At 44.2% G+C, this 26,317-nt stretch overlaps 1 protein-coding gene across 6 annotated transcripts; it reads left to right on the top strand.

The window, feature by feature from the left end:
* Positions 1-1,875: 1,875 nt before the first annotated feature.
* Positions 1,876-25,861, top strand: LOC124515512 (probable G-protein coupled receptor 148). 6 transcript variants are annotated; one of them, XM_047084460.1, is made up of 4 exons: positions 11,591-11,604; positions 16,028-16,091; positions 18,163-18,292; positions 24,233-25,861. In XM_047084460.1, the coding sequence occupies exons 3-4, from the start codon at positions 18,234-18,236 to the stop codon at positions 25,167-25,169; spliced, it is 996 nt and encodes a 331-aa protein (XP_046940416.1). In that variant the 5' UTR covers positions 11,591-11,604; positions 16,028-16,091; positions 18,163-18,233; the 3' UTR covers positions 25,170-25,861. The 6 variants fall into 6 exon arrangements, with proteins under 6 accessions (XP_046940414.1, XP_046940415.1, XP_046940416.1 ...); XM_047084458.1 differs by lacking the exons at positions 16,028-16,091; positions 18,163-18,292 and adding an exon at positions 1,876-1,989 and having other exon boundaries at positions 11,456-11,604; XM_047084459.1 differs by lacking the exons at positions 16,028-16,091; positions 18,163-18,292 and adding an exon at positions 8,570-9,330 and having other exon boundaries at positions 11,456-11,604.
* The last annotated feature ends 456 nt before the right edge of the window (positions 25,862-26,317 follow it).

The following is a 26,317-nucleotide window of genomic DNA, read 5'->3' as shown; positions in this document are numbered from 1 at the left end:
CTTCAATCAGCTGAAGTCCTACATCCTGGTGTGCTTCTGGAAATTCCGGAGAGGAGCCCTTCAATCAGCTGAAGTCCTACATCCTGGTGTGCTTCTGGAAATTCTGGAGACGAGCCCTTCAATCAGCTGAAGTCCTACATCCTGGTGTGCTTCTGGAAATTCCGGAGACGAGCCCTTCAATCAGCTGAAGTCCTACATCCTGGTGTGCTTCTGGAAATTCTGGAGACGAGCCCTTCAATCAGCTGAAGTCCTACATCCTGGTGTGCTTCTGGAAATTCCGGAGACGAGCCCTTCAATCAGCTGAAGTCCTACATCCTGGTGTGCTTCTGGAAATTCCGGAGAGGAGCCCTTCAATCAGCTGAAGTCCTACATCCTGGTGTGCTTCTGGAAATTCTGGAGAGGAGCCCTTCAATCAGCTGAAGTCCTACATCCTGGTGTGCTTCTGGAAATTCCGGAGACGAGCCCTTCAATCAGCTGAAGTCCTACATCCTGGTGTGCTTCTGGAAATTCTGGAGAGGAGCCCTTCAATCAGCTGAAGTCCTACATCCTGGTGTGCTTCTGGAAATTCTGGAGAGGAGCCCTTCAATCAGCTGAAGTCCTACATCCTGGTGTGCTTCTGGAAATTCTGGAGAGGAGCCCTTCAATCAGCTGAAGTCCTACATCCTGGTGTGCTTCTGGAAATTCTGGAGACGAGCCCTTCAATCAGCTGAAGTCCTACATCCTGGTGTGCTTCTGGAAATTCTGGAGACGAGCCCTTCAATAGCCTGCCTCTGGATCCACGTCTTACCCGTCTTATCCACATTTTGTCCCTGGGGTATTTCCTCTCGCTGTCATACACCAAAAAAACCGTAGATGCCTATTGTTTCTGGCTAGATTCTACAGGGAGCTCTGACAGGAGACCCTTGCTGCTTAAAGTGATCTGTGGGTGGAAGCTGTTCGTCACCCGGGAGCTTGTTGGAACCGGAGCCTCAAAGACCTCCTGCATCAGAACCTGCATTTGTTTCGTTCGTTTGTTTTCGTGTTTTGTTTTGAGAGAGAGAGAGAGTGCGCACGAGTGGTGGGGAGAGAGAGAGAGAGAGAGAGAATCTTTTTTTAAAAAAAACTTTAATATTTATTTTTGAGGGACAGAGAGTGAGACAGAGTGTGAGCGGGAGAGGGGCAGAGAGAGAGGGAGACACAGAATCCGAAGCAGGTTCCAGGCTCCGAGCTGTCAGCACAGGGCCCGACGCGGGGCTCAGACTCATGAACCATGAGATCATGATCTGAGATGAAGTCGGATGCTTAACCGACTGAGCCACCCAGGTGCCCTGAGACAGAGAATCTTAAGCAGGCTCCACACCCAGCATGAGCTGGACACAGGGCTCTATCTCAAAACCATGAGATCATGACCCGAGCTGAAATGAAGAATCCGACGCTCAACCAACTGAGCCACCCAGGCGCCTCTCAGAACCTACATTTGAACTCAATTCCCAGCCACTTCATACCAGCGTAAAAGTATGAGAAGGTGTAAAATATACCTTGGACTTGTCTTCATCGGGTACAAAGGAGCTTAGATAGACTATCTGCCAAAGTCACTAGTTAGGGACTGCTGCCATGAGGGTGAATTCTTCCCAGGATTACTGGTTTACCAAATGCAGCAGGGGGGTGGATCTGGGCAGCCTGAGGGTGGTCCTCCAACAGAGAGAAGCGGATGCTGGCTTCTGGGAGGGAAAGCATACAACTAGGGGAAACGGAAAAGAGATCCGAGGGGACGTGGGCAGAGCATGGGTTCTACCCACCACACCTCTCGTGTGAGCAGATTGGATCCAATTTTATCACTCTCGATTTTATCCACTGTTGCCCACAGTAACCTCCTTCTGGAGGAAGTGAAAACGCTCGAAACGAAACATCCTCCTAACCAGCAGCCGGCTGCCAGCTGAAAACAAGTGTGACCAGGTTGGAGGAACAGGGACAGACAGTCTTGGCCAAGCTGATTTCTTTCTCAGAAAAGTAAGTAGTCCATTGCTAAAAGTTTTTACGAAGCTGGCAACGTGTGGGTATTCCCAGGTGTTTAACTGTGTTTTGGAAAATGGAGGATGCGTGCTTTTGAGGAAGTAAATGCACTTGGCTTTTCTTCCTCTTTACAAGAATCTCCGACATTTAAATAAATTCAAATTTAAATTTAAATTTAAACTTGTCTATTCAAGTTTCAATATAGGTTTTTGTTTTTGTTTTGGAGAGAGGAGGTGGATTAAGGTAATGTAGTTTACTTTTTTTAATTGGATTTATTGGGGTATAATTTACATAGAGCAAAAAAAAAAAATCACCCTTTGAATCCTACAGTTCTTTGAGTCTTAACAAATGTTTGCCGTTGTATCGTTCAAGACTCAGAACAATTCCATCAAAACAAAAAACTTCCCGGGGCGCCTGGGTGGCTCAGTCGGTGAAGCGTCCGACTTCGGCTCAGGTCACGATCTCGCGGTATGTGAGTTCGAGCCCCGCGTCGGGCTCTGTGCTGACTGCTCAGAGCCTGGAGCCTGTTTCAGATTCTGTGTCTCCCTCTCTCTGACCCTCCCCGTTCATGCTCTGTCTCTCTCTGTCTCAAAAATAAATAAATGTTAAAGAAAAAAAAATTAAAAAAACAAAAAACAAAAAACTTCCCTTCTGCCTCTCTGTAGTCATCCCTTTCTCCATCCCTAACTCTTGGCAACCATTGATCTGATTTCTGTCTCTACAGTTTTGGCTTTTCCAGAATATGGTGTAAATGGAATTATGCATTTGGTATCTTTTTGGGTTTGGTTTCTTCTGGGGTTTACCCATATTGTGTGTGTCAGTGTGTGTGAGTATAGCTTAACAATTCCTTTCTATTGCTGAATAGTATTCTCGGTATCAACATACCAAGATTTGTTTGTTCACCAGTTAATGGGCATTTGGATTGTTTCCACTTTTTGGCTATTATGCATAATTATGCTATGAACATTTGTGCACAGGTTTTTGTATGAACGTATGTAGTCATTTCTCTTGGGTAAATACGTAGGAGTAGAAAGCCTGGGTCACATGGTAACCGTAGAAACTTTTGAAGAAACTGCCAAACTGTTTTCCAAAGTTGTGCAACCACTAACACTGTCCAATTCCAGATCATTTTCTTCTCCCTGCAAAGAAACTCCATAACCATTAGCAGTTACATCCCATTCTCTCCTCCCCCTAGACCCTGGTAGCCACTCATCTAATTTATGTCTCTATAGATTTGCCTGTTCTGGACACTTCATGTAAATGGAATCATATAATATGCGGGGTTTTTTGTTTGTTTCTTGTTTCTTTTACTTAACATAATGTGTTCGAGATTCATGTCTGTTGGAGCACGTATCACTCCTTTTTCGTGGTTGAATAATATTCCACTCTATGGGTAAACCCCACTTTGTTTATCTACTTATCAGTTGATGGACGCTTGGGTTGTTTTCACTTTTTGGCTATTATGCACAACGTTGTTCTGAACATTTGTGTACATGTTTTTGTGTGGATGTACGTTTTCATTTTGAGGGTATCTAGCTGGTATGAAATTGGTGGGACATATGGTAATTCTATGTTTGCCTTTTGAGACATTGCCAATTGTTTTCCAAAGTAGCTGCTTCATTTACATTCCCACCGACAGTGTACGAGGGTTACAGTTTCTCCACATCATCTCCAGCACTGGTTTTTGTCTTTCCTTTTGATTTTAGTTCTCCTAGTGGGTATGAAGTGGTACTTCATTGTGGCTTTAATCTATCTTTCCCTAATGCCTAGTGATGATAAGCATCTTTTCATGTCTTCTTGGCAGTTTGTATGTCTTCTTTGGAGACATGTCTATTCAAATACTGGGCTCTTTAAAAAACTGTGTTATCTGTCTTTTCATTATTAAGTTATGAGTCCAAAGGTGGGAGTTTTGAATATGGAAAAAATTATACACTTTTCATTTGACGGTTTGAGCTTTTTGTGTCCTATAGAATCAATATTTGCCTGACCTGAGGTTGTAAAGATTTTTCTCCTATTTTGTTTTTTTTTCCCTAAAAGCTGTATAGTTGTTGGTTTTACATTCGGGTCTATGATCCATTCAAGTTGAATTTTGTATATGATTCAAAGTACACATCAAGGTTCATCTTTAAAAATATATAAATATAAATGAAAAAATATATAATTGTTTTAGCACTATTTGTTGAAAATATTCTCCATTGACTGTTGATTTACCATGACATCTTTTTCCACACACTATCATTGGTATAGGTCTCTCCATATACCGATATCACAGTGTCTTAGTTATTGTAGCTCTTATGGTAAATCTTAAAATTAGGTTGTGTTATTCCTCCAACTTTGTTCTTCTTTATCCAAGTTGTTTTATGTACTCTAGGTCCTTTGTTCTTATGTACAAATTTTAGAATCAGCTTGTTAATTTCTTTTTTTTTTTTTTTAAAGCCTCCTAGGGTTTTGCATTGAATGTCAAGATCAATTTGGAGAGAACTGACAATTTAACAATATTGAGTTTTCTGATTTATGCGTATCTCTTTGAAGAGATAATGTTTAGAAAGTCTCATTGTTTTGCTCAGTTCCTATATGTTTATTGCTCATGATTGACAATTAGTCTAAGTCCAAAGTGACCGTTCCCCTCTTCTTGCCAAGGTTGGTTCAGGAATGGGCTTGTGACTCAGTTCTGGCCAATAGGCCGGAGGAAGAGTTCTGGGAAAGATATTTCTGTCCTAAGAAGACTCCGGAAGAGAGGCCCTTTTCTTTCTCTGCATGTTGTAATGTCTAGATATGACAGCAGGAATTGTTGCGGTCATCTGTGAGGGGAATCAGAACGAGGGCAAACAGTCAGCCTGCAGAAGATGACAAATCGAAAAGACAGAGAGGCCCTAGACCTTGATGATCGCGCGAAGCCAGGGAAATAATCAACCTTGGAGCCTAGGAGAAAAAGATTTGCATGACAGCTCAAGTCCATAAGAGTTGGGGTTTTCTGTTACGTGTAGCAGGAATCATCTTATCTAACATGTCTAGTCTTATCAGCTGCAACACATTCCTGAAAAATCACAGGCTATAGATTTTCCACTTAAAAATATTTTTAGTTTATGTTCCCACTGTTTATTTAAAATGTGCACATTGTTTTTTATTTATTTTTATTTTTATGTATTAACAATTTTTTTAATGTTTACTTATTTTTGAAAGACAGAGACAGAGTGCGAGTGGGGGAGGGGCAGAGAGAGAGAGAGAGAGAGAGAGACCCAATCCAAAGCAGGCTCCAGGCTCCCAGCTGTCAACACAGAGCCCGATGTGGGGCTCGAACTCACAAACCGTGAGATCATGACCTGAGCCAAAGTCAGATGCTTAACTGACTGAGCCACCCAGGGGCCCCTGCATGTTGCTTTTTTTAAATTTACGAATTCAATATATGAATTTAGTCTCATTGTAAAGATACAAACTATACACACCTGATTAATATAAAAAGTCAAAGTTTTCCTCTAGCCTTCCCTTTCCCCCAAGCTAACCCAATACCCTTTCTGGAAAATAACCATTATTGTCAGTGTGTTGTGCATCCTTCTGGATCTTTTTCTATGAGTGAAAGGGACATATATCAGTATATGTTAAAAACATAACTTATTTGGATATTTAGAGGCACAGGTGAATGAATATTTAAATTTGCAAGGGCTTTTTAAAAAACAGAAGAACTTTTGCCTTAGGTGTATTGAAATTATTCTAAATATTTTTCCTTTTATGGGAAAAACATATTGAGATACACGTTATATATTATAGCTCACAATCCAGTAGAGAGTCCTGCAATAATTTTCTGGCAACCTTTAAAAAAAGATAAAAATGTTTATCTGAAAAGAAATATACTGATGCCATTGAATGCTGGTCGATGGTAGTTATAAAGTACACACTCAGCGTGGACGACACAGCCAGTGTTGTTAAAATTACACTCTTCCACCTGTTGTGATGGTTGTTCTGTTGCCTCCAGTACACTTTTCTTCCACCCGTAAAGTCTAGGGCTGTGACTTTAAGTGAAGGGGCTAGTAAAAAAAAAAAAAAGTGTTTCACCATGTTGGATAACATGACTGCATGAGTCAGAGCTACCTGGACTAAAAAACTAAAGTCAATATTGAAAGAAATGTTCATTATTTCCTCCCAAACTCCTGCAATCCCATTCCCTGAATTAATTACCATTAATAATTTTCTTTATCTTCTTTTATGCTGGTGTGTGTGTGCGTGCTGGGATGTGTGTGTGCGTGTAGAATGGAGTCATATGTTACTCTTTAAGTTAGGCTACAGGTTTGAATCCATAATAAAGCCCCAAAATAACAGTGGCTCTCACAGGAGAGAAGTTTATTTCTTGCTCATGAAAGAGTCCAGTTATAAGCAGTCTAGGAGGTGTGGACTTGTCACAGTGTCAGTGACACAGGGTCCTTCTGGCTTGTGCTGTCATCCCCAGGTATCTTGCTCATCTACAAGATTACCACCATTTCTTCACTCCCACCCAAGGAGGGAGTGAAAATCCAGGGGAAGGCATTTCCCTTTAAAGAGCACAACCAGGAAGTTGCACATAACCGCTCTCATCCCACTGGCTATCGTTTAATCACAAACCACATCTCACTGCAGGGGAGGCCGGGGAGAAGTAGTCAGGGCTGGAAGGGTCCAGACAACTCCAGGCTGCCTCCCTTCGGCTCAGTCTCGGGCGTCCCGATCATTGGTTTGTTGCTGCTGTGACTTCTCTGGTTAGAGAATGACACAGAAAGGGCAGGAAAAAAGTAAAATGAAAAGATTGATCGACTTAATTAAAATTCAAAACTTCAGAACGGTGAAAAATACTGTGTGCAAATTAAAGGGCACGTGGCGGCGTGCCGTGAAAATGATTCGCAACATGTATAATACGCAGGTGCGTAATAATCTTACATATTAACAAGTGTTGCAAATCTGTAAGAAGTCAGTGCTTCAATTAAAAATGGGCAAAGGGGGGCGCCTGGGTGGCGCCATCGGTTAAGCGTCCGACTTCGGCTCAGGTCACGATCTCGCGGTCCGTGGGTTCGAGCCCCGCGTCGGGCTCTGGGCTGATGGCTCAGAGCCTGGAGCCTGTTTCCGATTCTGTGTCTCCCTCTCTCTCTGCCCGTCCCCCGTTCATGCTCTGTCTCTCTCTGTCCCAAAAATAAATAAAAAAAGTTGAAAAAAATTTTATAAAAAAAAAAAAATGGGCAAAGGATGCCAGTGGCAATTTAGAAAAAGAGAAATACAACAAGCAAATAGATATATGAAAAATAAACATTATAAGCATGCTATATGATTTTTTAAGTGCAAATTAAGCGACAAAGGGTATGCACCATTTAACACATCTATAGGGACTACTTGTGTTGAAACTTTATATGTGTCGAAACTTTATATATGAGTTCCTTTATATGTGTTGAAACTTTATATGTGTTGAAACTTTATATACGAGTTCCTGGCTGGGAGGAGGAAGAGAGGCTTTTTGAGCATTCTTGTGGTCTGTTGCTTGGAATATAATTGAAATAAATCTTTGGGAGGGCTTTTTGGCAATATGAATCAAAACCCTTGAAAAAGTACACACTTTGACTCAGACATTCTACAGTAGAAATGCATCCTAAGGAAAACGTATGTTCTCTAATATTTAGAAAACTCAACACAGAATTGTTTACAAAATATAGAAAAATCCAGAAACAATGTAAAATGCCCCTCAAAAGGGAATTGGAGAAGTAATTTAATGTCTGTCCATATAATGGACTACTCTGACGAAATTAACAATTTTGTAAAAGTATATTTATCTTAAAAAAGGAGAGATGGTTATTATGTATTTGTAGGCAGGAAAGCATAAACAATGTGTACAAGATGGCCCCATTTTAATAAAAGTATCTACATGAGTCATTTAGGATGCGACTCATAAGCAATAGAAAATTCACTTTAAACTCACTTCAACCAGCAAATTTATTTGTTCATATAAGTAGAAACTCCAGAAGTAAGATAGATTTTAATGTCAGCTGAATTTAGCAGCTCGGAAAGCTCCTTAAAAACCCAGTTTCTTTTTATATCTCTTTTTTGCCTTCTGTAGCGCCTGCTTCGGCTGAAAGCTGGTTTGTGTCACGGAGGCAAGCTGGCCTCCAACAGCTTCCGGTTGTCCAACCGCAGAGAAGGGAGTGTTTCTCCCCAGGTCTCTGGCGGGAGCCCTACGCTTCCTTCTGACTGGACCACCTTGATTGTGTGGCATTTCCAGAGGAATGCTTTGTATTGATTGGCTTAGGTCTGGATTGGGTAGTGGTTCCTAAAACAAACACTGTTGGCAAGAGCATAAGATTATTGTAATTTAGTTTAGCCAGATCAGTCTCTATAATGGAGGTAGACATGGGGTAAATCCCAACAAATCTGCACGGATATTCTACAATCGTGTGAAGTGGAATGGATGTTGAAAAGCTCACCCTCACCGCAGGAAACAGCCCGGAAGGATGTATACCAACGGCAGTTATCTTCAAGTGGAATTATGGGGGATTTTCATTTTTCTTATTTATGCCTGTTATTTTACATTTTTTCTTTTTTTTTTTTTGCTAATTTTACATTTTTGACAACAAACATATTACTTGAAAAAGTTTAAAAAGAAACGAAGGCTATAAATATGAGAAAAAGTTGGTGTATAACACTTGCGATGTAATTAACAGATTGAGAGACTTAAAGCAGACATGTTGGCAAACAGGAAATCTGAATTTTCAGAACGGCACCAACTGTGCCTTGGAGAAGCTTCTGACTGCCTTTCTCTTGCCTCTGTATGAAACTGTGGTCATTTCTATAGCTGTACCATGAGATTTTTGAAGGCTAGCCTGGCCTAAAACCATTGCTTCCAGGGGCTTGCGTCTTTCCCTCGTGGTGGGGTGACGAAACTTTTTAGCTCTCTCTAGAGACATTTTCACTTGTCAGCTTGAAACACCATGAAGTGGGTCCCAACTCCAGAAGAGGTGCAGAAGGGGAAGCACTGGCCTCAGGTTCCTCTACTTCTTCCTTGGACAGAAGGAGCAGGGTGTTCTTTCAAGAAGTGGCTAGCACAAAAAGTCCCCGCTTCCTCTGAGAGCCCGCAGCTCTCGCAGCTCTCGGGAATCACAGTGTGAAACTGGCTGTCGTCCCAGGGAAGGGGCTCTGGGTCTGAGGCTCAGAAGCCTGGGAGAATGTGAAGTGAGGCACTTCCCTTGACTCACTTCTGTTAGATGCTGGGTATTGGGGGTTCTTCTCAGGATTCGTGGAGAAACTCCTGCTACTCTTCCGCATACTTTTTTCCTGGAGAAGAGAACTCAGTTTCCCGCTGGCAGAAAAGACTTCCACTCGGAATGTAAGGTGAGGCGTTCTCATGTCTGGGCATCTCGTTTCTCGCTTTTGTTTCTGCTTGGCATTGACCCTCAGCTCTGCATTTTCGGAAACTTGATTTTATCTGCACATGCCCTTCTGGAATTATCCCATTGTGATGATAAGCAATACACTGACATTTTGGTTTCATGACGAGAACTAAGCCCATAGGATGGAAATGCTCCAGTTTGAGTGGTCGAGGCACCCTGGTCTCAGTAGGAGAATACCTGTGGGTGAAGAAATGAGGCCCGAAAGTGGATATTGGAGGGTCTTAAGGCGCCATTCTGTGTTTCTCCTAGTGATGTCATCTAACCTCCACCAGAATGTAAATTTCACTCAGGGAAGGACCTTGTCTGTCTTCTTCAAATTTGCATCCACCTCATCTAGAACAGTTGAAGGTACTCAACTGGCTGTTGAGTACTAAGAGGCTGGCTAGCTGTATGGATGAATGTTTCTTATTTTTTAGAGTCACTGTCCCATGAGAAGTTTTCCTTGACTCTTTTAGGAAGATTAGACTCCCTCGTCTGGTTTCCATGGCACTTGGAATTAAGCACTTAAATTACAGAATCGAAACTATTTGCTTGCTCATCTATCTTCCCTAAAAGATTGCGGGCTCCACAAATGCAGGGATCCTGCCTTATTTTTCCATTTAACTAACTATAGATACTTCAGAGTAGTCTAGCTCATAGCAGAATAAAATAATAACACTGTGGCAACCTCATGAGTATCTCTCAGCGTATGGGATATGCTTATTAAGTAGATCAGGATATTGCATTACTCGGGACCCCTTTGCTTTTTCAATGGTGATGCATTATTAACTTCTTACTCTTTGCTTTTCATTGCTTCCAAGGGAACAAACATCCTTCTATTTTCAGCTGCTATTTCAATACCTTTCTGTTGAACCTACAAATACACTGAATGGTTTCCGTAGATTACATTTCCAGGATCAAACTAGTCACCTCCTGATGTGGTACAAAGAGGCACCTTAACCTCACAAGCAAACCATCTCTAAGTCTTAAAATAGCATGCATTAATACCGTCTAGAGACAGCGCATCCCTCTTTGGTTATATGGATTCTTACTTCTCTGCTCACACAAACTAAAGTCCCCAAACTGGTCCCCACTCACTTTTGGCTCATCCCTTTTATCACCTATGGTCCTCTGTCTGGAGACTGCACTTCCTCTCGTTAGTGCACTTGACCAGGTCACATATCCTTTGGGGTCAGGTGGGGATTTGCATGGTACTACTCTGACCACTCTGAAACAGCAAATGTCCTCATGCGGCTCCAGTCCTGGATCGTCCAGAAATAATATTCGATGTTTTGAGACCAGACGTTTAGGAAGTCAAAACATAGACTAAATGGCAACCACACATTTAAGATCAGGGTAGGCTGAAAGTCTGAAACGGGGTAGGTGCTCAGGTTAGGTGAAATTGGCGATAACCAGAGACTCATGATATAAGCCTGATTCATGGACTTTGCTACAGCCAAGGGTTCCATAGCTGCTGTTAGTTTGCGGGAGGCTGAGCTCATGGATGTGGATGGTTTAAGTGGCCAAGGAGGTGGTGAAAAAGAAGGCAGGAAATTTATAGTTCTTGGGGAAGGTTCTTGGAGTATGGGAGCAAATCTCAAGGCCAGAATGACACAGATGTACATTTGTGGGGTACACACCGCTGGGAGATGTACATCAGCCGTTGGTCTCCTATCTAAAGCCCACCCTCATCTCCCAGGAGGCCTTGCATCCTGCGCTTGTGTTGTCGCCTGGATCCATCCAGTTGTCTTGCGCACTGAGAATCCCTGTGGTGACCGGTCATTATTCTTTGAGGGGGCAGCTTCATTATATGTCTGCATTCTGCTGGCTTTGAAAGTCATTTGGGTCAAAACCAGAAGTTGGCCTAGCTATCTATACCTCTCAAACACACCTTTCCTTCAATTCGATTATTTCATGGCCGTTTGCCTTCCGCGTGCATCATTTACAAGTTAGCCTTTAACATTGGTCCCCATTTCCTACCCACGGTGCCAGCCTTTTTTGCCCAGTTGTGGTTTTCTAGAGGGCTTCTTTATTCTGTCTTCTTCCGTCAGCCTTACTAAACTTTCTGGTATTCTTGCTCTTTCCAGTGAGTTCCTCCTGCTAGCCCCATGTCTCTACCGTCCGGGATTCATCTCATCATTTCCTGCCCTGGTTTTTCATGCAAGAAAAAGAATACCTTCCCCAGATCCTCTTCTCGGGAAAAGGAGAAGAAAAACACACGTCTGTCTAACCAAAGGTTTGTGGTTTTTCGTAAGTTTTCTCCAATTCAAAATGTGTGAAATTGATCTATGTTTTTGCCGTCTCTCTCAAACACTACACCAGTGTGCATACCTGCTCTTACTTCCAAACTCGTGAAGTAAATCTCTTGAGGACAAAGACCATATCTCATTCTTTTTTTTTTTTTATCTTTACGATAACTTTATTTTTTTTTATTTTATATATGAAATTTATTGTCAGATTGGTTTCCATACAACACCCAGTGCTCATCCCAAAAGGTGCCCTCTTCAATACCCATCACCCACCCTCCCCTCCCTCCCACCCCCCATCAACCCTCAGTTTGTTCTCAGTTTTTAACGGTCTCTTATGCTTTGGCTCTCTCCCACTCTAACCTCTTTTTTTTTTGTTCCTTCCCCTCCCCCATGGGTTCCTGTTAAGTTTCTCAGGATCCACATAAGAGTGAAACCATATGGTATCTGTCTTTCTCTGTATGGCTTATTTCACTTAGCATCACACTCTCCAGTTCCATCCACGTTGCTACAAAAGGCCATATTTCATTTTTTCTCATTGCCACGTAGTATTCCATTGTGTATATAAACCACAATTTCTTTATCCATTCATCAGTTGATGGACATTTAGGCTCTTTCCATAATTTGGCTATTGTTGAGAGTGCTGCTATGAACATTGGGGTACAAGTGCCCCTATGCATCAGTACTCCTGTATCCCTTGGATAAATTCCTAGCAGTGCTATTTCTGGGTCATAGGGTAGGTCTATTTTTAATTTTCTGAGGAACCTCCACACTGCTTTCCAGAGCGGCTGCACCAATTTGCATTCCCACCAACAGTGCAAGAGGGTTCCCGTTTCTACACATCCTCTCCAGCATCTATAGTCTCCTGATTTGTTCATTTTGGCCACTCTGACTGGCGTGAGGTGATACCTGAGTGTGGTTTTGATTTGTATTTCCCTGATAAGGAGCGACGCTGAACATCTTTTCATGTGCCTGTTGGCCATCCGGATGTCTTCTTTAGAGAAGTGTCTATTCATGTTTTCTGCCCATTTCTTCACTGGGTTATTTGTTTTTCGGGTGTGGAGTTTGGTGAGCTCTTTATAGATTTTGGATACTAGCCCTTTGTCCGATATGTCATTTGCAAATATCTTTTCCCATTCCGTTGGTTGCCTTTTAGTTTTGTTGGTTGTTTCCTTTGCTGTGCAGAAGCTTTTTATCTTCATAAGGTCCCAGTAATTCACTTTTGCTTTTAATTCCCTTGCCTTTGGGGATGTGTCGAGTAAGAGATTGCTACGGCTGAGGTCAGAGAGGTCTTTTCCTGCTTTCTCCTCTAAGGTTTTGATGGTTTCCTGTCTCACATACAGGTCCTTTATCCATTTTGAGTTTGTTTTTGTGAATGGTGTGAGAAAGTGGTCTAGTTTCAACCTTCTGCATGTTGCTGTCCAGTTCTCCCAGCACCATTTGTTAAAGAGACTGTCTTTTTTCCATTGGATGTTCTTTCCTGCTTTGTCAAAGATGAGTTGGCCATACGTTTGTGGGTCTAGTTCTGGGGTTTCTATTCTATTCCATCGGTCTATGTGTCTGTTTTTGTGCCAGACCATATCTCATTCTTCTCTGCAAGCTCAGCATTTAGCACAGTGCCTGTTACAAGGTGGGTACACAATACATGTTTATTGAATGAATGAATGAGTGAGTGAACATATAAGTGGAGAAAATGGGACATGGGTGTGAATTTTAAAATTCAGATTATAAATTTTTTTGATCATTCAAAAGTGGTTGAATGATAACATAGCTGGGGTTTTTGACATTAATGGTTTTCTTTGTCACCAATAACTTAGAATGTAATTCCTGTTGAAAAATACAAAATATAATTACAGATCATGTTTGCAAAATAACACTGATAACAATGATATTTCTTTATTTGGGAATAAGTCTATTAAATAAAGAGATCAATATAGTGGTCATATTTTAAGATTATCTCAAGGATAAATATTGAAATAGCCATTTGCTCTATAAATATGATTCAAAATTCTATGCCACTCCTAAAAGGCAAATATAAATGCTAGTGAAAATAAGCAAGAGCATTAATAACTTGGTATAAGTGGACTTTAATATGGAAAAATGTGAGTCCATTCATATGGTGATAGATTTCACTGTGACCCGTGGGCTTATATCCCTGCCAAAGAAACTCTGTAAATATATACGCTTCTGAAAACGGAGAGAAATCAATTATATAATAATTAAGTAAAAGATAAAGTTAATAACTATGTGCTAAGTAAAAGTTTTCAGAGAAGGTCATGGTTAAGGCATTCCACGGGTTTTACTTTCAATTATTTAAATCATAGTTTTCAGGTCTAGAGAGTCGACTTTGTATGACATATATAATCAAGCATAATATATATTTTACTCAAAGATACCTAACACAGGTAAGAGAATTTGACAAGTAATGTATATTATATGTGGATTTCAAAACTAAGGGAGTTCTTTTCATCAGTGAAACAAATCATAGCATGCAAAAAAGGGTAGTAAGAATAGCTATAATACAATTGGAGCTTAGTTGGGGGAAATGGGATTAAACCTGACAGAAAGTTTACAGCAATCCCCAATGCTGAGTCAGAGAGAGAAAGCCAAAGAGCTTCACGGAATCTGCTGATTCCAGCTTTGCCGAGATCGTACCAAGAAAACATCTGCTTTATGGCTAAAGCCAGGTGTGGTCTGTTGAGGCAGAAAGGGTATGTCCCTGATGCTTGGGATGGGCCAACTCTTTGTGCCACGAAGCAAACCCATTGGCTGTGGTGTGGAGTATTGCCTACCAGCAGAACACAGAATTCACTATCTTGGCAGCTGTTGTTGATCTGTAAGCTTTAATAATGTTGAAGTGATACGCAGGTAATTAATTCTTGAATGGCTTGGTAATTTCAATTATCCACCAGTAAAATAGCTTCAGTGGGTTTCAAAACTAGATGCAACTCGATAGAGACAAACCAACAGACCGGAGACAAAATCCTCTCAGAGTCTGGGAAATGGTATCAGCAGTGAATCACATGCTTAGCAACATACAGATTACTGTTTGCTTTTTGTGGTTTATAGACATCATACTGACCTTTGGCATCTGGAGAGATAGGGAGGAAGGGAGAAAAATACCGTCTGCTTACTGCCTGCCCGGTTACCGGCAGGGGCTCAGGACCACGGAAGCTCCATGGTGTCAGACACCTGGCGTGTTTTACTGTGCTGTCTCCACCGATTAGATCCGTGTTGGTGGGCCCACTTAGACGGGTTCACCCTGCTACCTGAAAGCCCAGTGTTCCTATGAAACCTTTCGGAAACCAGAACGACATCAAGCGAAGAAGCAATTACCATTAATTTATGTGGAGAAACTTGTAAGCGTTCCCAGACCCCCCAAATCACCTCTCGTAGACTTTTCTGGTACCACAGGACACATCTTGCTAATGGATACACAAAATAAATCGAGGTGAAACTCATAGACACAGCTCAAAACTCTGGCAGCCTGAAGACGAGATGCTGAGCACGGTTCCGGGGAAGCAGGTGGTGGGGCCGCTCTCGCTGCTCGGGACGCATGCTGCCTCTATCGTGGCTCCCTGCAAAACACACGCAGGATGCTATTTTTTTTGTAAAAACAAAAATCCTCTTTATTTCTTGCAGTTAGTAAAAACAGGAACTGACGTAGATCTTTCTCAAAAGCAAAGCGGTGTGGGGCGCCTGGGTGGCGCAGTCGGTTGGGCGTCCGACTTCAGCCAGGTCACGATCTCGCGGTCCGTGAGTTCGAGCCCCGCGTCAGGCTCTGGGCTGATGGCTCAGAGCCTGGAGCCTGTTTCCGATTCTGTGTCTCCCTCTCTTTGCCCCTCCCCCGTTCATGCTCTGTCTCTCTCTGTCCCAAAAATAAATAAACGTTGAAAAAAAAAAATTAAAAAAAAGCAAAGCGGTGAAACACGACCTTTCGAAAGGTGGATGATACCTATAGCTGGAATTCACCAACTGATAGAATAGATGTCTGTCAGCTGGGACTGCCACTTTTGTTCTTGGTTAGTCCCCTGCCAATGCAGAGGGCTCCTTCCAAGCAGAATTGAATGGCTCTGCTTTTAGCCAGTGGACCATAATTTTGTATAAACTCATTACTTAAGTTTACATTAAGATTCACGGAAGATGTCGTTACATGTGGTCTTCTTAGAGTTAGTAATGCACAATCCTTTTCTGAAATCCTAGAATGGCTCCTATGTCTATTTCTATCTGCAGATATATATGGGACGGCGAAATGTGTCCTTAAATTGTGTCCTTTTTGTTATCGCGGTGACTGTAATGTTAGATCACACACTTACTATTATTTAGGTTATAAAATGAAAAGTGCTTTGTCACCATTCTTACGAGCTACCTTCTTTTCAATACTTCATTATTTAATATTTATTTACATTCCAGGTTTTGGGGAATTTTTTTCACCCTACCCTTGTTTGTGAGCAGCCTGGTGTTTCAAAAATCTCAGGTAAACATGTGTGTGCACGTTGTTTTGCAAGACGTGTTTTTACACATTAAATAGTTTAGAAAAGGCCAAGTTTCTATTAAAACCAGGTGGCAGGTCTCTGGATTAATGAATCCTGTGAGTACTTCAAAGAATATCTGTGCATCAAAATTGTGGCCAGAACAAAACTGGGGAGGGAAGCTAGAGAATTTCCCTTTATATGTGAAAAGGCAAGTTCAAAGTTAAAAAGTTAACTGCCTAGAAAAGCACTCAGAAAAACGTGTGATTTCTCTGCCTTCAGAGGTCACAGGATACACCTTCAGAGGCTTTGTGATTTCATCCAGTTCCCACGTCACCTCCAGAGCTGTTCTCAGATGATTAACAGTCATAGCTAATATTTACTAAGTGCTTGTCCTTGACGCCGAGTGACTGGTGCTGAGTAGACACCGGTCTCCTCCCTTCCTTCCTGCCAGCTTTGAGGAGAATAACAGTGGAGATCACCAAAGCTTCCCAGACTGGAGTGGTATTCTTAAAATACCAGAGAAGTAAGGCCACAAGGGGAAGACTAAACGTTTAACGTGGGGAGGGCGTGTCTATCGTGGGAGAGGAGACGTTCTGATCATCCGGGGAAGGTTCTAAGAGCTATTCTGGAAGTATCCACTTCATCTTATTGGCCTTCTGCCAGCAGCTACAGAGCACATGAAATCATTCCTGAAGTCTGTTCTCAGCTGATGAGTCCTTTCTGCTGGTGGTAAGTCAGATACTGGCCCTAACCTTGGCATCCACTGCCTGACTGACCGCGAGGCCCAGGAAGGAACGGCCCTCCTCCCTCTTAGAGGGCATAGGTTCTGGGGGTGGGGAGAGTCTGGAGAGACCCGTGGGAAGACCTTCTCAGCTACCTGGAAATAAGGTGGGAGCCGGGAGCTGCTCTGCCCCGTGGAATCAGTCTATTCGGGCTGCCAAGACAAAATACCGCAGACGGGGTGACTTAAACAACAGAGACTTAATTTCTCACAGTTTTGGAGGCTGGGAGTCCAAGATCCAGGTGCTGGCAGGGTTGATTTTCTCTGAGGTCTCTCTCCTTGGATTACAGATGACTGTCTTCTTGACGCCTCTTTACAAGGTCTTTTCTCTGTGCACACGCATCTGGACGCTCTCTGGGTTTCCTAATCTCCTTTTCTTTTCTTTTCTTTTTTTTCTAACTTGATTTACTTTGGGGGAGAGCGCAAGTAGGGGAGGGGCACAGAGAGGGGGACAGAGGATCTGAAGCAGGCTCTGTGCTGACAGCGGTGAGCCCGATGCGGGACTCGAACCCACGGACCTCGAGATCATGACCTGAACCGAAGTCAGATGGATGCTCAACCTACTGAGCCACCCAGTCCCCTAATCTCCTTTTCTTACAGGGACACAAGGGCACCAATCAGATGAAATCACAGCCCACCCTCCCGCCCTCATTCTAACGTAATTCCCTCTTTAAAGACCCAGTCTCCAGATGCAGATACTGGAGGTTCTGGAGGTTAGGGCTTCGACATATGAACTTGAGCGGGACACAATTCGGATCACAACACCTGCTAAGTTTTCCTTTTTTTTCTTTTTACAAAAGAATTCAACCCACCCGCACCAGTACCGTTAGGAAAAACTTTAACAAATGACATTAACAAAATGTCGTCTCAGAAATCAGGAGAATTGGGTTTGAAGCCAGATTTCACCATTAATCGGCAACTCCCTGAGAGGTGTGTGGAGCCCCTCACAACTTTTATGTATGTGGAGTCTTTCCCTGACGTGGGGAGCGGGGTCGGGGTGGGGGGGGGAACGCCTGGCCCAGTGGCTTAGAGATCACACCTGCAGGGGGGACTGCCTGCTCCAAGCTCCAGTGTCCCTGTCACCAGCTAATTAACCCTGGCTGAGTTCCCTCCTGCCTCTATCTCTCAGCTTTCTCTTCGGAAACATGCAAATAATAATTGTGCCACCTTCCTGGGCTGGTGTGCTGATGGAAGGAGGCATCTCTCACCAGAGCGGTCTCGTAGTGAGTAATCATCTCGAATTAGCCACTGTTCCAGTTTGTGTCGTTACCCGTTCCTTATCTCCCTTCCAGGCCCTTCCCCCACGTTAGCACACATCCGATGCTCCCTTGGTTTTCTTCGGAAGCGGGGTGTCTGTTGAGGAATGCTCGTCTTGGGTCCTCTGAACCTACCAAGTATTGTCCCACCTTGGCTCCTGCAGAGGTGAGGGGAAGGGGGAGATCCTGTAGCGGGGAGTGCCCCGGCGCTCGTGATGAGGACAAGGCAGGCAGTGGCCCTCCGTGGGAGGAATCTGTCTCCCTTGACCCTGCTGCTGACGAGGATGGGGGCACAAAACAGAGAGGACAAATGTGCTGCCCCAAGTTCATTAGCTCCCTGGAGAAATGGCTTCACGTACACGTGCTGTTGTGGAGGCACTGCCACCATCTTTTCCTGCTGATACAAAGATGAACAAAGACCAACCAAATGAGAAAGACCGAGGCCATCCACTCAGAATTTGCTAGAGCGAGGGGGACAGCCACCGTCGCTGCCTCGCAGCAGAGCCTCAAAGGCAGGCAGAGGAGTAGAGGGGAGCCTACGGGGAACATGGGGAGGCTTATGGGCCTGCCCGGATGGGAGCCTGGGGCCTGGAGAAGCTGGAGGCGGGCTAACTAGAAGTGGGTGTCTATGTGACTGTTTGGGAGGACGTACGTGGCTCTCTCTGGTTGGTCCTAAGTTGGAAGCAGGGACAAAAATCAGGGACGCTGTCAGTGATTAATCGAGTCCTGGCCATTTGGGGCCAGTTGTTACAGAGGCTGTTGATTGGCTGGCTGGACCGTCACAAGAGACAGCAGGTTGCCCCCCCTGGGCTGGTGTCTGTGGAGGACAGCTTGGTTTCCTGGCAGGTGGCTGCGGGTTGTGGATCAGAGTTTAATTTTTAAATATGGGTCGGCCTTATCCGTTGGTATATTCCGTCTCTCACCGAGGGCAGCACGTCGTCCTCAGGGGGTTGCCCCAAGCAGCGTTCTTAGGATGAGACCAGCTGCTTCCCTGACGTTCTTAGGTGCCCACGCAGCCCTTCCCACACGTCTGCTTCCCACAGGATTTTCGCAGGGAGTGGTGGTGCCTGTTTTTTGCAGGGCAGTTGTGGCCAGAATGTAACTCTCTGCTGAAATTTGTTAGCCTCCAGGATTGTCTTTCAGAGCTGAAGCCAAAGGAACATTTGGGGCCAGAAGAAAACAGGTATTCCCATTTTACGATTTCGGAAGAAACACGCTCTAGGAATTATCCATAAGTGGAGGTCGTGCGTATAGATGAGGATTTATTTGTCGCCATGAGCTCTTGATATGCAAATATACCTCTGCGAGGGAATATGAACTTGGAGACTGGGAGCGTCTGTCTGGCTGCATGATCCTGAATAAATTACTCATCTTTCTGAGCTCTCATAAATAAATGAAAGGCAATAAAACTTGCCCTCGTTGATTTTGCAGATTTGCAACGTTCCTGTCTATAAAAAGAGTTTTAAGCCACCTGCTGTCATAGCAGCGTCTTCACTGTGCACATTTGTCCTTTGCCGGGCTCCTGCTCGTCAGAGCTCCTATAAGACACCACTATGCAAGCACGGGTGGGCATCCCATGTTGCCTCTTAGCCTGTGGCATGTGCTACTTCTAATTCTGATCATGCAAGTCTCCTCATTGCCTACGAAGTGAAGTTTAACCTTCGGAAAGGTATCGAGGCCCTCGAAAACTGGTCCTGGACTTTGTTCTCTGAATAAGCCTCCACTCCACCAAATTCAATCTGCTCATGGTTCCCACCTTGGCTTTTGCTGCTTTCTGTTGGCTACAATCTGCACTTCTCCTCGTCTCTATCCACCTTTGCCCCTGCTTTGCTCTAGTTTTCAACCTGGAAAGGCTGGATTCAAGTCTCACCTCTTCCAATGAGCTTTCTCTCACTGCCTCTGTGACCCCTTCTATTCTGAACAACGTCCCCCTGCTCCCCCCCCCGCCCCGCCCCCGCAAGAGACACCCAACCTTCTTACTCATTTGGCAAATGAGTGAAACGACACATGATGTTTCTGGTTATGACTACCCAGTTATATTGTATTCTGCCTCTTCCCCTGGGTGAGAAGCTTCTGTATGTCAGTACCTGTGTTTTACCACCTGTAACCTCACTGTTTTCCATTGTATTGGATATTCATTGTATGTTTCGACGCACAAGGAAGATTGTGGAGTATAATGATGTGACATCGTGCCGTGTCGATCAGAGTGTTAAACGTATTAGAAAACTACAGAAACTAGTTCTTCCTTGCTCTCAATAGTAAATAGTTCCCTGAAACCGTATCAGATCTGGAGGGAGAGGGGTTTATTATAGCTGCAGCTACAGTCATTCAGGTGGAAAAAAGGAGGTTGTACAATTTTTTTTCCAAAGGAAGTACAATGAGAGTCACTCAGGCTCTGTGTAGGGTTTCAAGTCTTAGAACACAGCTAGGCCAAGCCCCGCCCGTTGCTACTGGGGAGATGCTATCAGATGAACTAGACAGGTGTGCAGGGGCCGATGGGGGGCAATGCAGGTGCAAGGTAGTCCTGGTGAGCAGAAATGAGGAATCCAACAGGGGAGCTACAGAGAAGACGAGGATTCTGGGCAGAATGAGGGGTGAGAGCAAGACTGAATAAAGGGGGGGCGGGTGCATAGCCCATTAGCTAGGTCAAACCCGGCAACAATGAGCCCAGGAGTGGGCATTGTTGGGAGGCCCAGACGGACCATAGAAGAGCCTGGCAGGACTGACCCACCTAATACTGGGACTCAGAGGCTGGGTTTTAGATCCTGGGAGGGGTCTAGACCTGTCCTAGAGAGCTGGTGATTCTATTCAAGGCTCAGCCATGGGGAATCAGATGAGGACATTCGAGGACAGGGCCAATCTTGTCTCAAAAATAAGGAAAAGTCCCAGATAAGTGCTGGCTGCTGTGGAAATGAGTGAAGATGACCTTGTGGACAGAGAGAAAGGATGTGGAGTTTGCAATCCTATGCGGCTGTGATGTCAGGAACGAAGGACCAGAGAAGGGAAGCGACTTTAGTGTCCAAAACCCCACTCCTCATTGGCAGCAGACCTAGGTTTAAAGCCCAGTTCTTGTGATTCCGCCTGGTGGGGTAGAGTGTTCTAACTTTGCCCCATCTCCACTGGAGCCCTCGGTGTCCGTGGTGGTGCCCTGAGGACAGTTACAGGAATGTGCTCTGGGAGAGAGCGATGAGGAGGCATTTAATGCGGGCAGATATGCATTTTTCTATCGATTGTTGAAGGGTTCTGGTGTAAGATTTTGACCGAAAAAGCTGTAGCTAAAAGAAAGCTTGATGATGAGTTTGACAATGACAATGACCATTTCAATTTCTTTGTATTAAGACTTTTTTAATGTTTATTTATTTTTGAGAGAGAGAGCACAAACATGAACGGGGGAGAACCAGAGAGAGACACACACACAGAATCTGAAGCAGGCCCCGGGCTCTGAGCTGTCAACACAGAGCCCGATGTGGGGCTTGAACTCACAAACTGCGAGATCATGACCTGAGCCAAAGTCCAGTGCTCAACCGACTGAGCCACTCAGGCTCCCCTGACCATTACAATTTCTATTCCTCTCTGGAGAGCCGGGGAGTAGAGAAATAAATGCCTGGAGTTTGGCCACACGGCAATGGCACAAAAATCCATCCCAGCAGGGGAAATTCTCCACAAAGGGTGACAACGCAATATGCGAGGGAAAACGGTGCCTTTGGCAGGGATTGCATAAGGAGCCATGGCATCTTAGATTCTCAGCAGCTTGCGGTAGCTGTCTCCACGGCGACGTGCCCTTTAGGAAATCAATGTAATATACTGTGCCTCTTTAAAGTCTACTTTATATACTTACCACGCGAGGGGCTTATATAAGGGAATGGAAACCCATTTAAGCTAGTTCAAATAATAGAGGGGTATGTTATATTTTTAGGACCCGAGGACAGAAAATGCAGAGCAACCTCAATGGAATCAGAAATTCAGGAACCCAGGGGCACCTGGGTGGCTCAGTTAGACGTCCAACTTTGGCTCCGGTCATGAGCTTGGAGTTCATTGCTTGGAGTTCAAGCCCCACGTCAGGCTCTCTGCTGTCAGCTCAGAGCTAGGAGTCTTCTTTGGATCCTCAGTCTTCCTCTCTCTCTTCCCCTCCCCCACTTTCTCTCTCAACAATAAAGAAATAAACATTTAAAGAAAAGAAATCCGGGAGCCCATGCTGTTCTCTTTGTCTTGCGAGGGCCTTTGTAGACTCTCAGGGACCTTGTCGTTCCCTCTGCTCTCCTCTTGCCCCCTCTGCTCTCCTCTTGCCCCTCGCTGTCACTTTCTTCACTCACCCACATTCCACCATTACTGGCAGGCCAATGACATGACATCATACTTGGGCCACATTCTCTGTGAGGACTTTGCGGTTGGATGTTTAAGAGGCAGACACCAGTGGATTCAGCACCGTCTCCGGAATAATTCTCCCTGCATCAGATAGCTATCCCTAGTTCCACAAAACACTGAGGTGGTGGGGAAGTAAGGAAAGCTAGTAGCAGGGAGGCAACAGTTGGCATCTCTGCCATAGACTTTCAGAGACAGAGATCCAGAAATTTGGGGGTTCCCCAGGCTGTGGCACAGTGGGCTGTTCACTGCTGTGCAGGCTTGAGAAGATTCCATGAGGCTATTACACACATCTTATCATTTCAGTGGCCACAGTTCCTCAATAATCCTAAGGTCCCAGCACCTTCCTGGTTGGATGGTCTTCCAGCTGAACCACAGAAATGGTATTTCTACAAATGGGGTCCAGTTGGGTTGGTCACATGACATTGACCCAAGAAGAACTCGGAACATGCATTTGACGTTGGATTTCTTTTGAAGTTTATTTATTTATTTTGAGAGAGAGAGAGAGAGAGAGAGAGGGCTCAGGCAACTGGGGGAGGGGTAGAGAGAGAGGGAGAGAGAGAATCCCAAGCAGGCTCTGTGCTGTCAATGCAGAGCCTGATGTGGGGCTTGATCTCACCACGAGATCAGGACCTGAGCTAAAATAAAGAGTCTGACATTTAACCCACTGAGCCGCCCAGGTGCCCTTCTCCCCCAGCCTCCCCCCGCCTTTTTTTTAAAGTGACCTTGCATTTGACATGAACTTCCTTGTAGTGGTTGAGAGAATGGGTGCTGGCGTTGTACTCTGAAATTCAAATCGTGGCCCCTCTCCCCAATAACTATATGGCCCTGAGTAGGTTAGTTAGCCTCCTTAAGTCCGTTTCCCCATTTGCAAAAAAGTGCATAATAAAACCACTCGGTGGAACATAAACCATACCCCAGGGTTAGAACAATATGCTCTCAAAACAGTTTTGATCCCTAGAAAGTACTGGGTAAATGTCACCGATGATTGCTATCATTTTTGTTAATATCTTTGCCATGTCTTATGGACCCAAATGAATTCCAGCCTCTGCATCAATAGCTTCCTCACATCCTTTACAGCTCTTGCCCTAATGCATTCCCCAGACCTTTGCATGTGCTGTTAACAAGTGCTTGGTGATTAATCAACTGAGTTTTACACTGTTGTGCTTTGTGGCTCCAAGTTGAAAAAGTTCTCACAATCAAAGATGGAAAAGGATGCACAGAGGGTGGAACCTTGACCTGATTTTGAGCAATTTGCTGAGTACTGAGGGTCCACCTTTCAGACCTTCCTTTTGGATGGTTTGAGTATGTGCCCCTCTCCTGAGATAAAGAGAAGACCCCCAAATGATTTCTCTAGTTTCTTTTTTTTTTTTTAATTTTTAAAAATGTTTATTTATTTCTGAGACAGAGAGAGACAGAGGATGAGTGAGGGAGGGGCAGAGAGCGAGGTAAAGACACAGAATCTGAAGCAGGCTCCAGGCTCCGAGCTGTCAGCACAGATGCGGGGCTTGAACTCACGGACCGCAAGGTCATGACCTGAGCCGAAGTAGGACGCTCAACCAACTGAGCCACCCAGCCGCCTCTGATTTCTCTAGTTTCTTTGGTTCGTGTCCATACATCTAAAATTTTCATCCTCTGTACCAAAAAACGTGCAATGTGTTCCTTGAGATTTACAAGGTCACAGAGTTGGAAAACCACCCAAGATGCTTTGTGATTCACTCTTTCTGGTGCTTTAATCCCTCAGGAGCCAAGTTGCCCTGAAGATCATGAACTTGTCTTCTGACCACTGCAACATATCGGATTGGCTGAGGCTGGAAGCAACAGTGAAGGCCTCTGTGTATGTGGTGGCCTTCTTCTTTGCCACATTCGTCACCGTCGTCATCATCACAATAGTGTTACAGAATTCGAAGCTGAGGAAAGAGGTCCGACACATCCTCCTGTGCCACCATCTGCTATGCATCTCCTCCTACTGTGGCCTCGGGGTGGTTTTCCAAGGGATGCGGGCTCTGCTGGCCAACAGCCCCGTGCTGGTGTGCTGGGTGGTATTTGGGGTCCAGCTAAGTGTTGGAGAAGGGATCCTCTTTACGCTGGCCTTGATGGCGGTCAACACTTACCTGGCTGTTTGCTGGCCTTTGAAATCTCTGTCCTTTGTAGATTCGGTTAAGTACAGGATCTTGGCTGCGTCTTGGATAATCATTATATTCAAGAATGTTTGCTTATTCCTCATAGAAAGCGCTAACCCCCCTCGAGTTGCTGTTTTTAAATCTGAACCCCTGTGCCCTGTGATCTTGAATGGCCCTCCTGCCAGAGCCGTTGGCATGGTTTTCCTTTTCTTTCTTCTGTCCATCATTCTTACAAGTTACTTTCTGATCTACCGAGAAGGCAAACGGGCTGGCCATTTTAATAGATCAAATATCAAAGCAAAAAAAACAGTCCTTATTCATTTAGTGCAGATGAGTTTGCATGTAATACCAATCCTGATATTCATAGGTTTGGGAAAGATGTGTGGGGTGTTTTTCTTTGCTTTAAACCTGGTACTTTTTGGAGTCTTTGCATTTGCACAGTGTCTTAACCCCCTGATCTATGGGCTCTGGAACAGAGAGCTGCAAAGCGGATTATACCACTGGATGTGCTGTCAGCTGTGGTGTGGTCACATTATGAACGACAGAGAGCCAGTTTAATCTGGAAGTCAGCCACTTGGAATCAATGACTCTAGCCCTAGCGGACCATCAGCCAGGCTTGAGGACTTGCCTTTTACGCAACCTAAAATTGGTGCCTTGGTTTGATTCTGGAAGCGATAGGAGTAAGTCAGAGCTATTCATCTGGCTTGCAAACTTCGTTGCTGTGTGCGCTGAACTGGCCTCACGGAAATCGTTTTATATCTTTAATTCTAAACCCAGATCAACATTTTTGGCGGCATGCCCTACTGTGTTTCAGTAGTCAGGCAGCTTTTGAGAACGCACTTGTTTTTAGAAATGGAGAAATAGTCCATGGTTGATAGGAAGAGAAGTTTGGCTGTTCCTCAATTAGGGATAGGCTTCGCTGCATGTAGTAACAAAGCAGAAACCAAATAACAGTGATTTTGTAAAGTTTGAGATTTTTTTTTCTGATGTAAAAGAAATCTGGAGGTAGACAATGCAGTCTTATATCACAGCTCTGCAAGCAACAGGTTCATTCTGTTCTACTCTGACATGCTTATTATGCTACCTCATGGCCCAAAATGGCTGTTAATGTTCCTGTCATCATGTTCATGCTCCAGCCAACAGGAAGGAGTAAGGGGCAAAGGAAGGTCTATACTCTCTTTTTTTTTAAAAAAAATTTTCAATGTTTATTTGTTTTTGAGACAGAGAGAGAGAGAGAGAGAGAGAGAGCAGGGGAGGGGCAGAGAGAGATGGAGACACAGAATCTGAAACAGCCTCCAGGTTGAGCTTCAGCACAGAGCCTGACGCAGGGCTCGAACCCATGAACCGTGAGATCGTGATCCGTGCCAAAATTGGAAGTACAACCGACTGAGCCACCCAGGCACCCCATACCCTCCTTCTACAGACACTTTTTAGAAGTTACACAAAATACTTTTTCTTCTATCTAACTGGCCAAAATTTACTCATACGCCTATGCCTGGTTTTAAGAGAGAATGGGAATGAATTTTAGCTGGGTAGTGGAGTCCCTGGCTAAACATTGGGGTTCTTGATACTAAGACAGGAAGGAAGAATGGCTATTAGGAGGCAAAATTATTTCAGGGACCATTTTCCTTTCAACCAAATAAAGTATAAAGAAAGATAACGGATGGGTTATAATCATTACAAAACTATACTCTGCCTTTCAATGT

This window comes from Lynx rufus, unplaced genomic scaffold (assembly GCF_022079265.1).
Source record: "Lynx rufus isolate CCGP_SWC_20201006 ecotype Redwood Valley unplaced genomic scaffold, mLynRuf1.p SCAF_2, whole genome shotgun sequence".
Lineage (NCBI taxonomy): Eukaryota > Metazoa > Chordata > Mammalia > Carnivora > Felidae > Lynx > Lynx rufus.
Note: the sequence above shows the minus strand (reverse complement) of the source record. Positions and strands in the feature narration are given on the sequence as shown.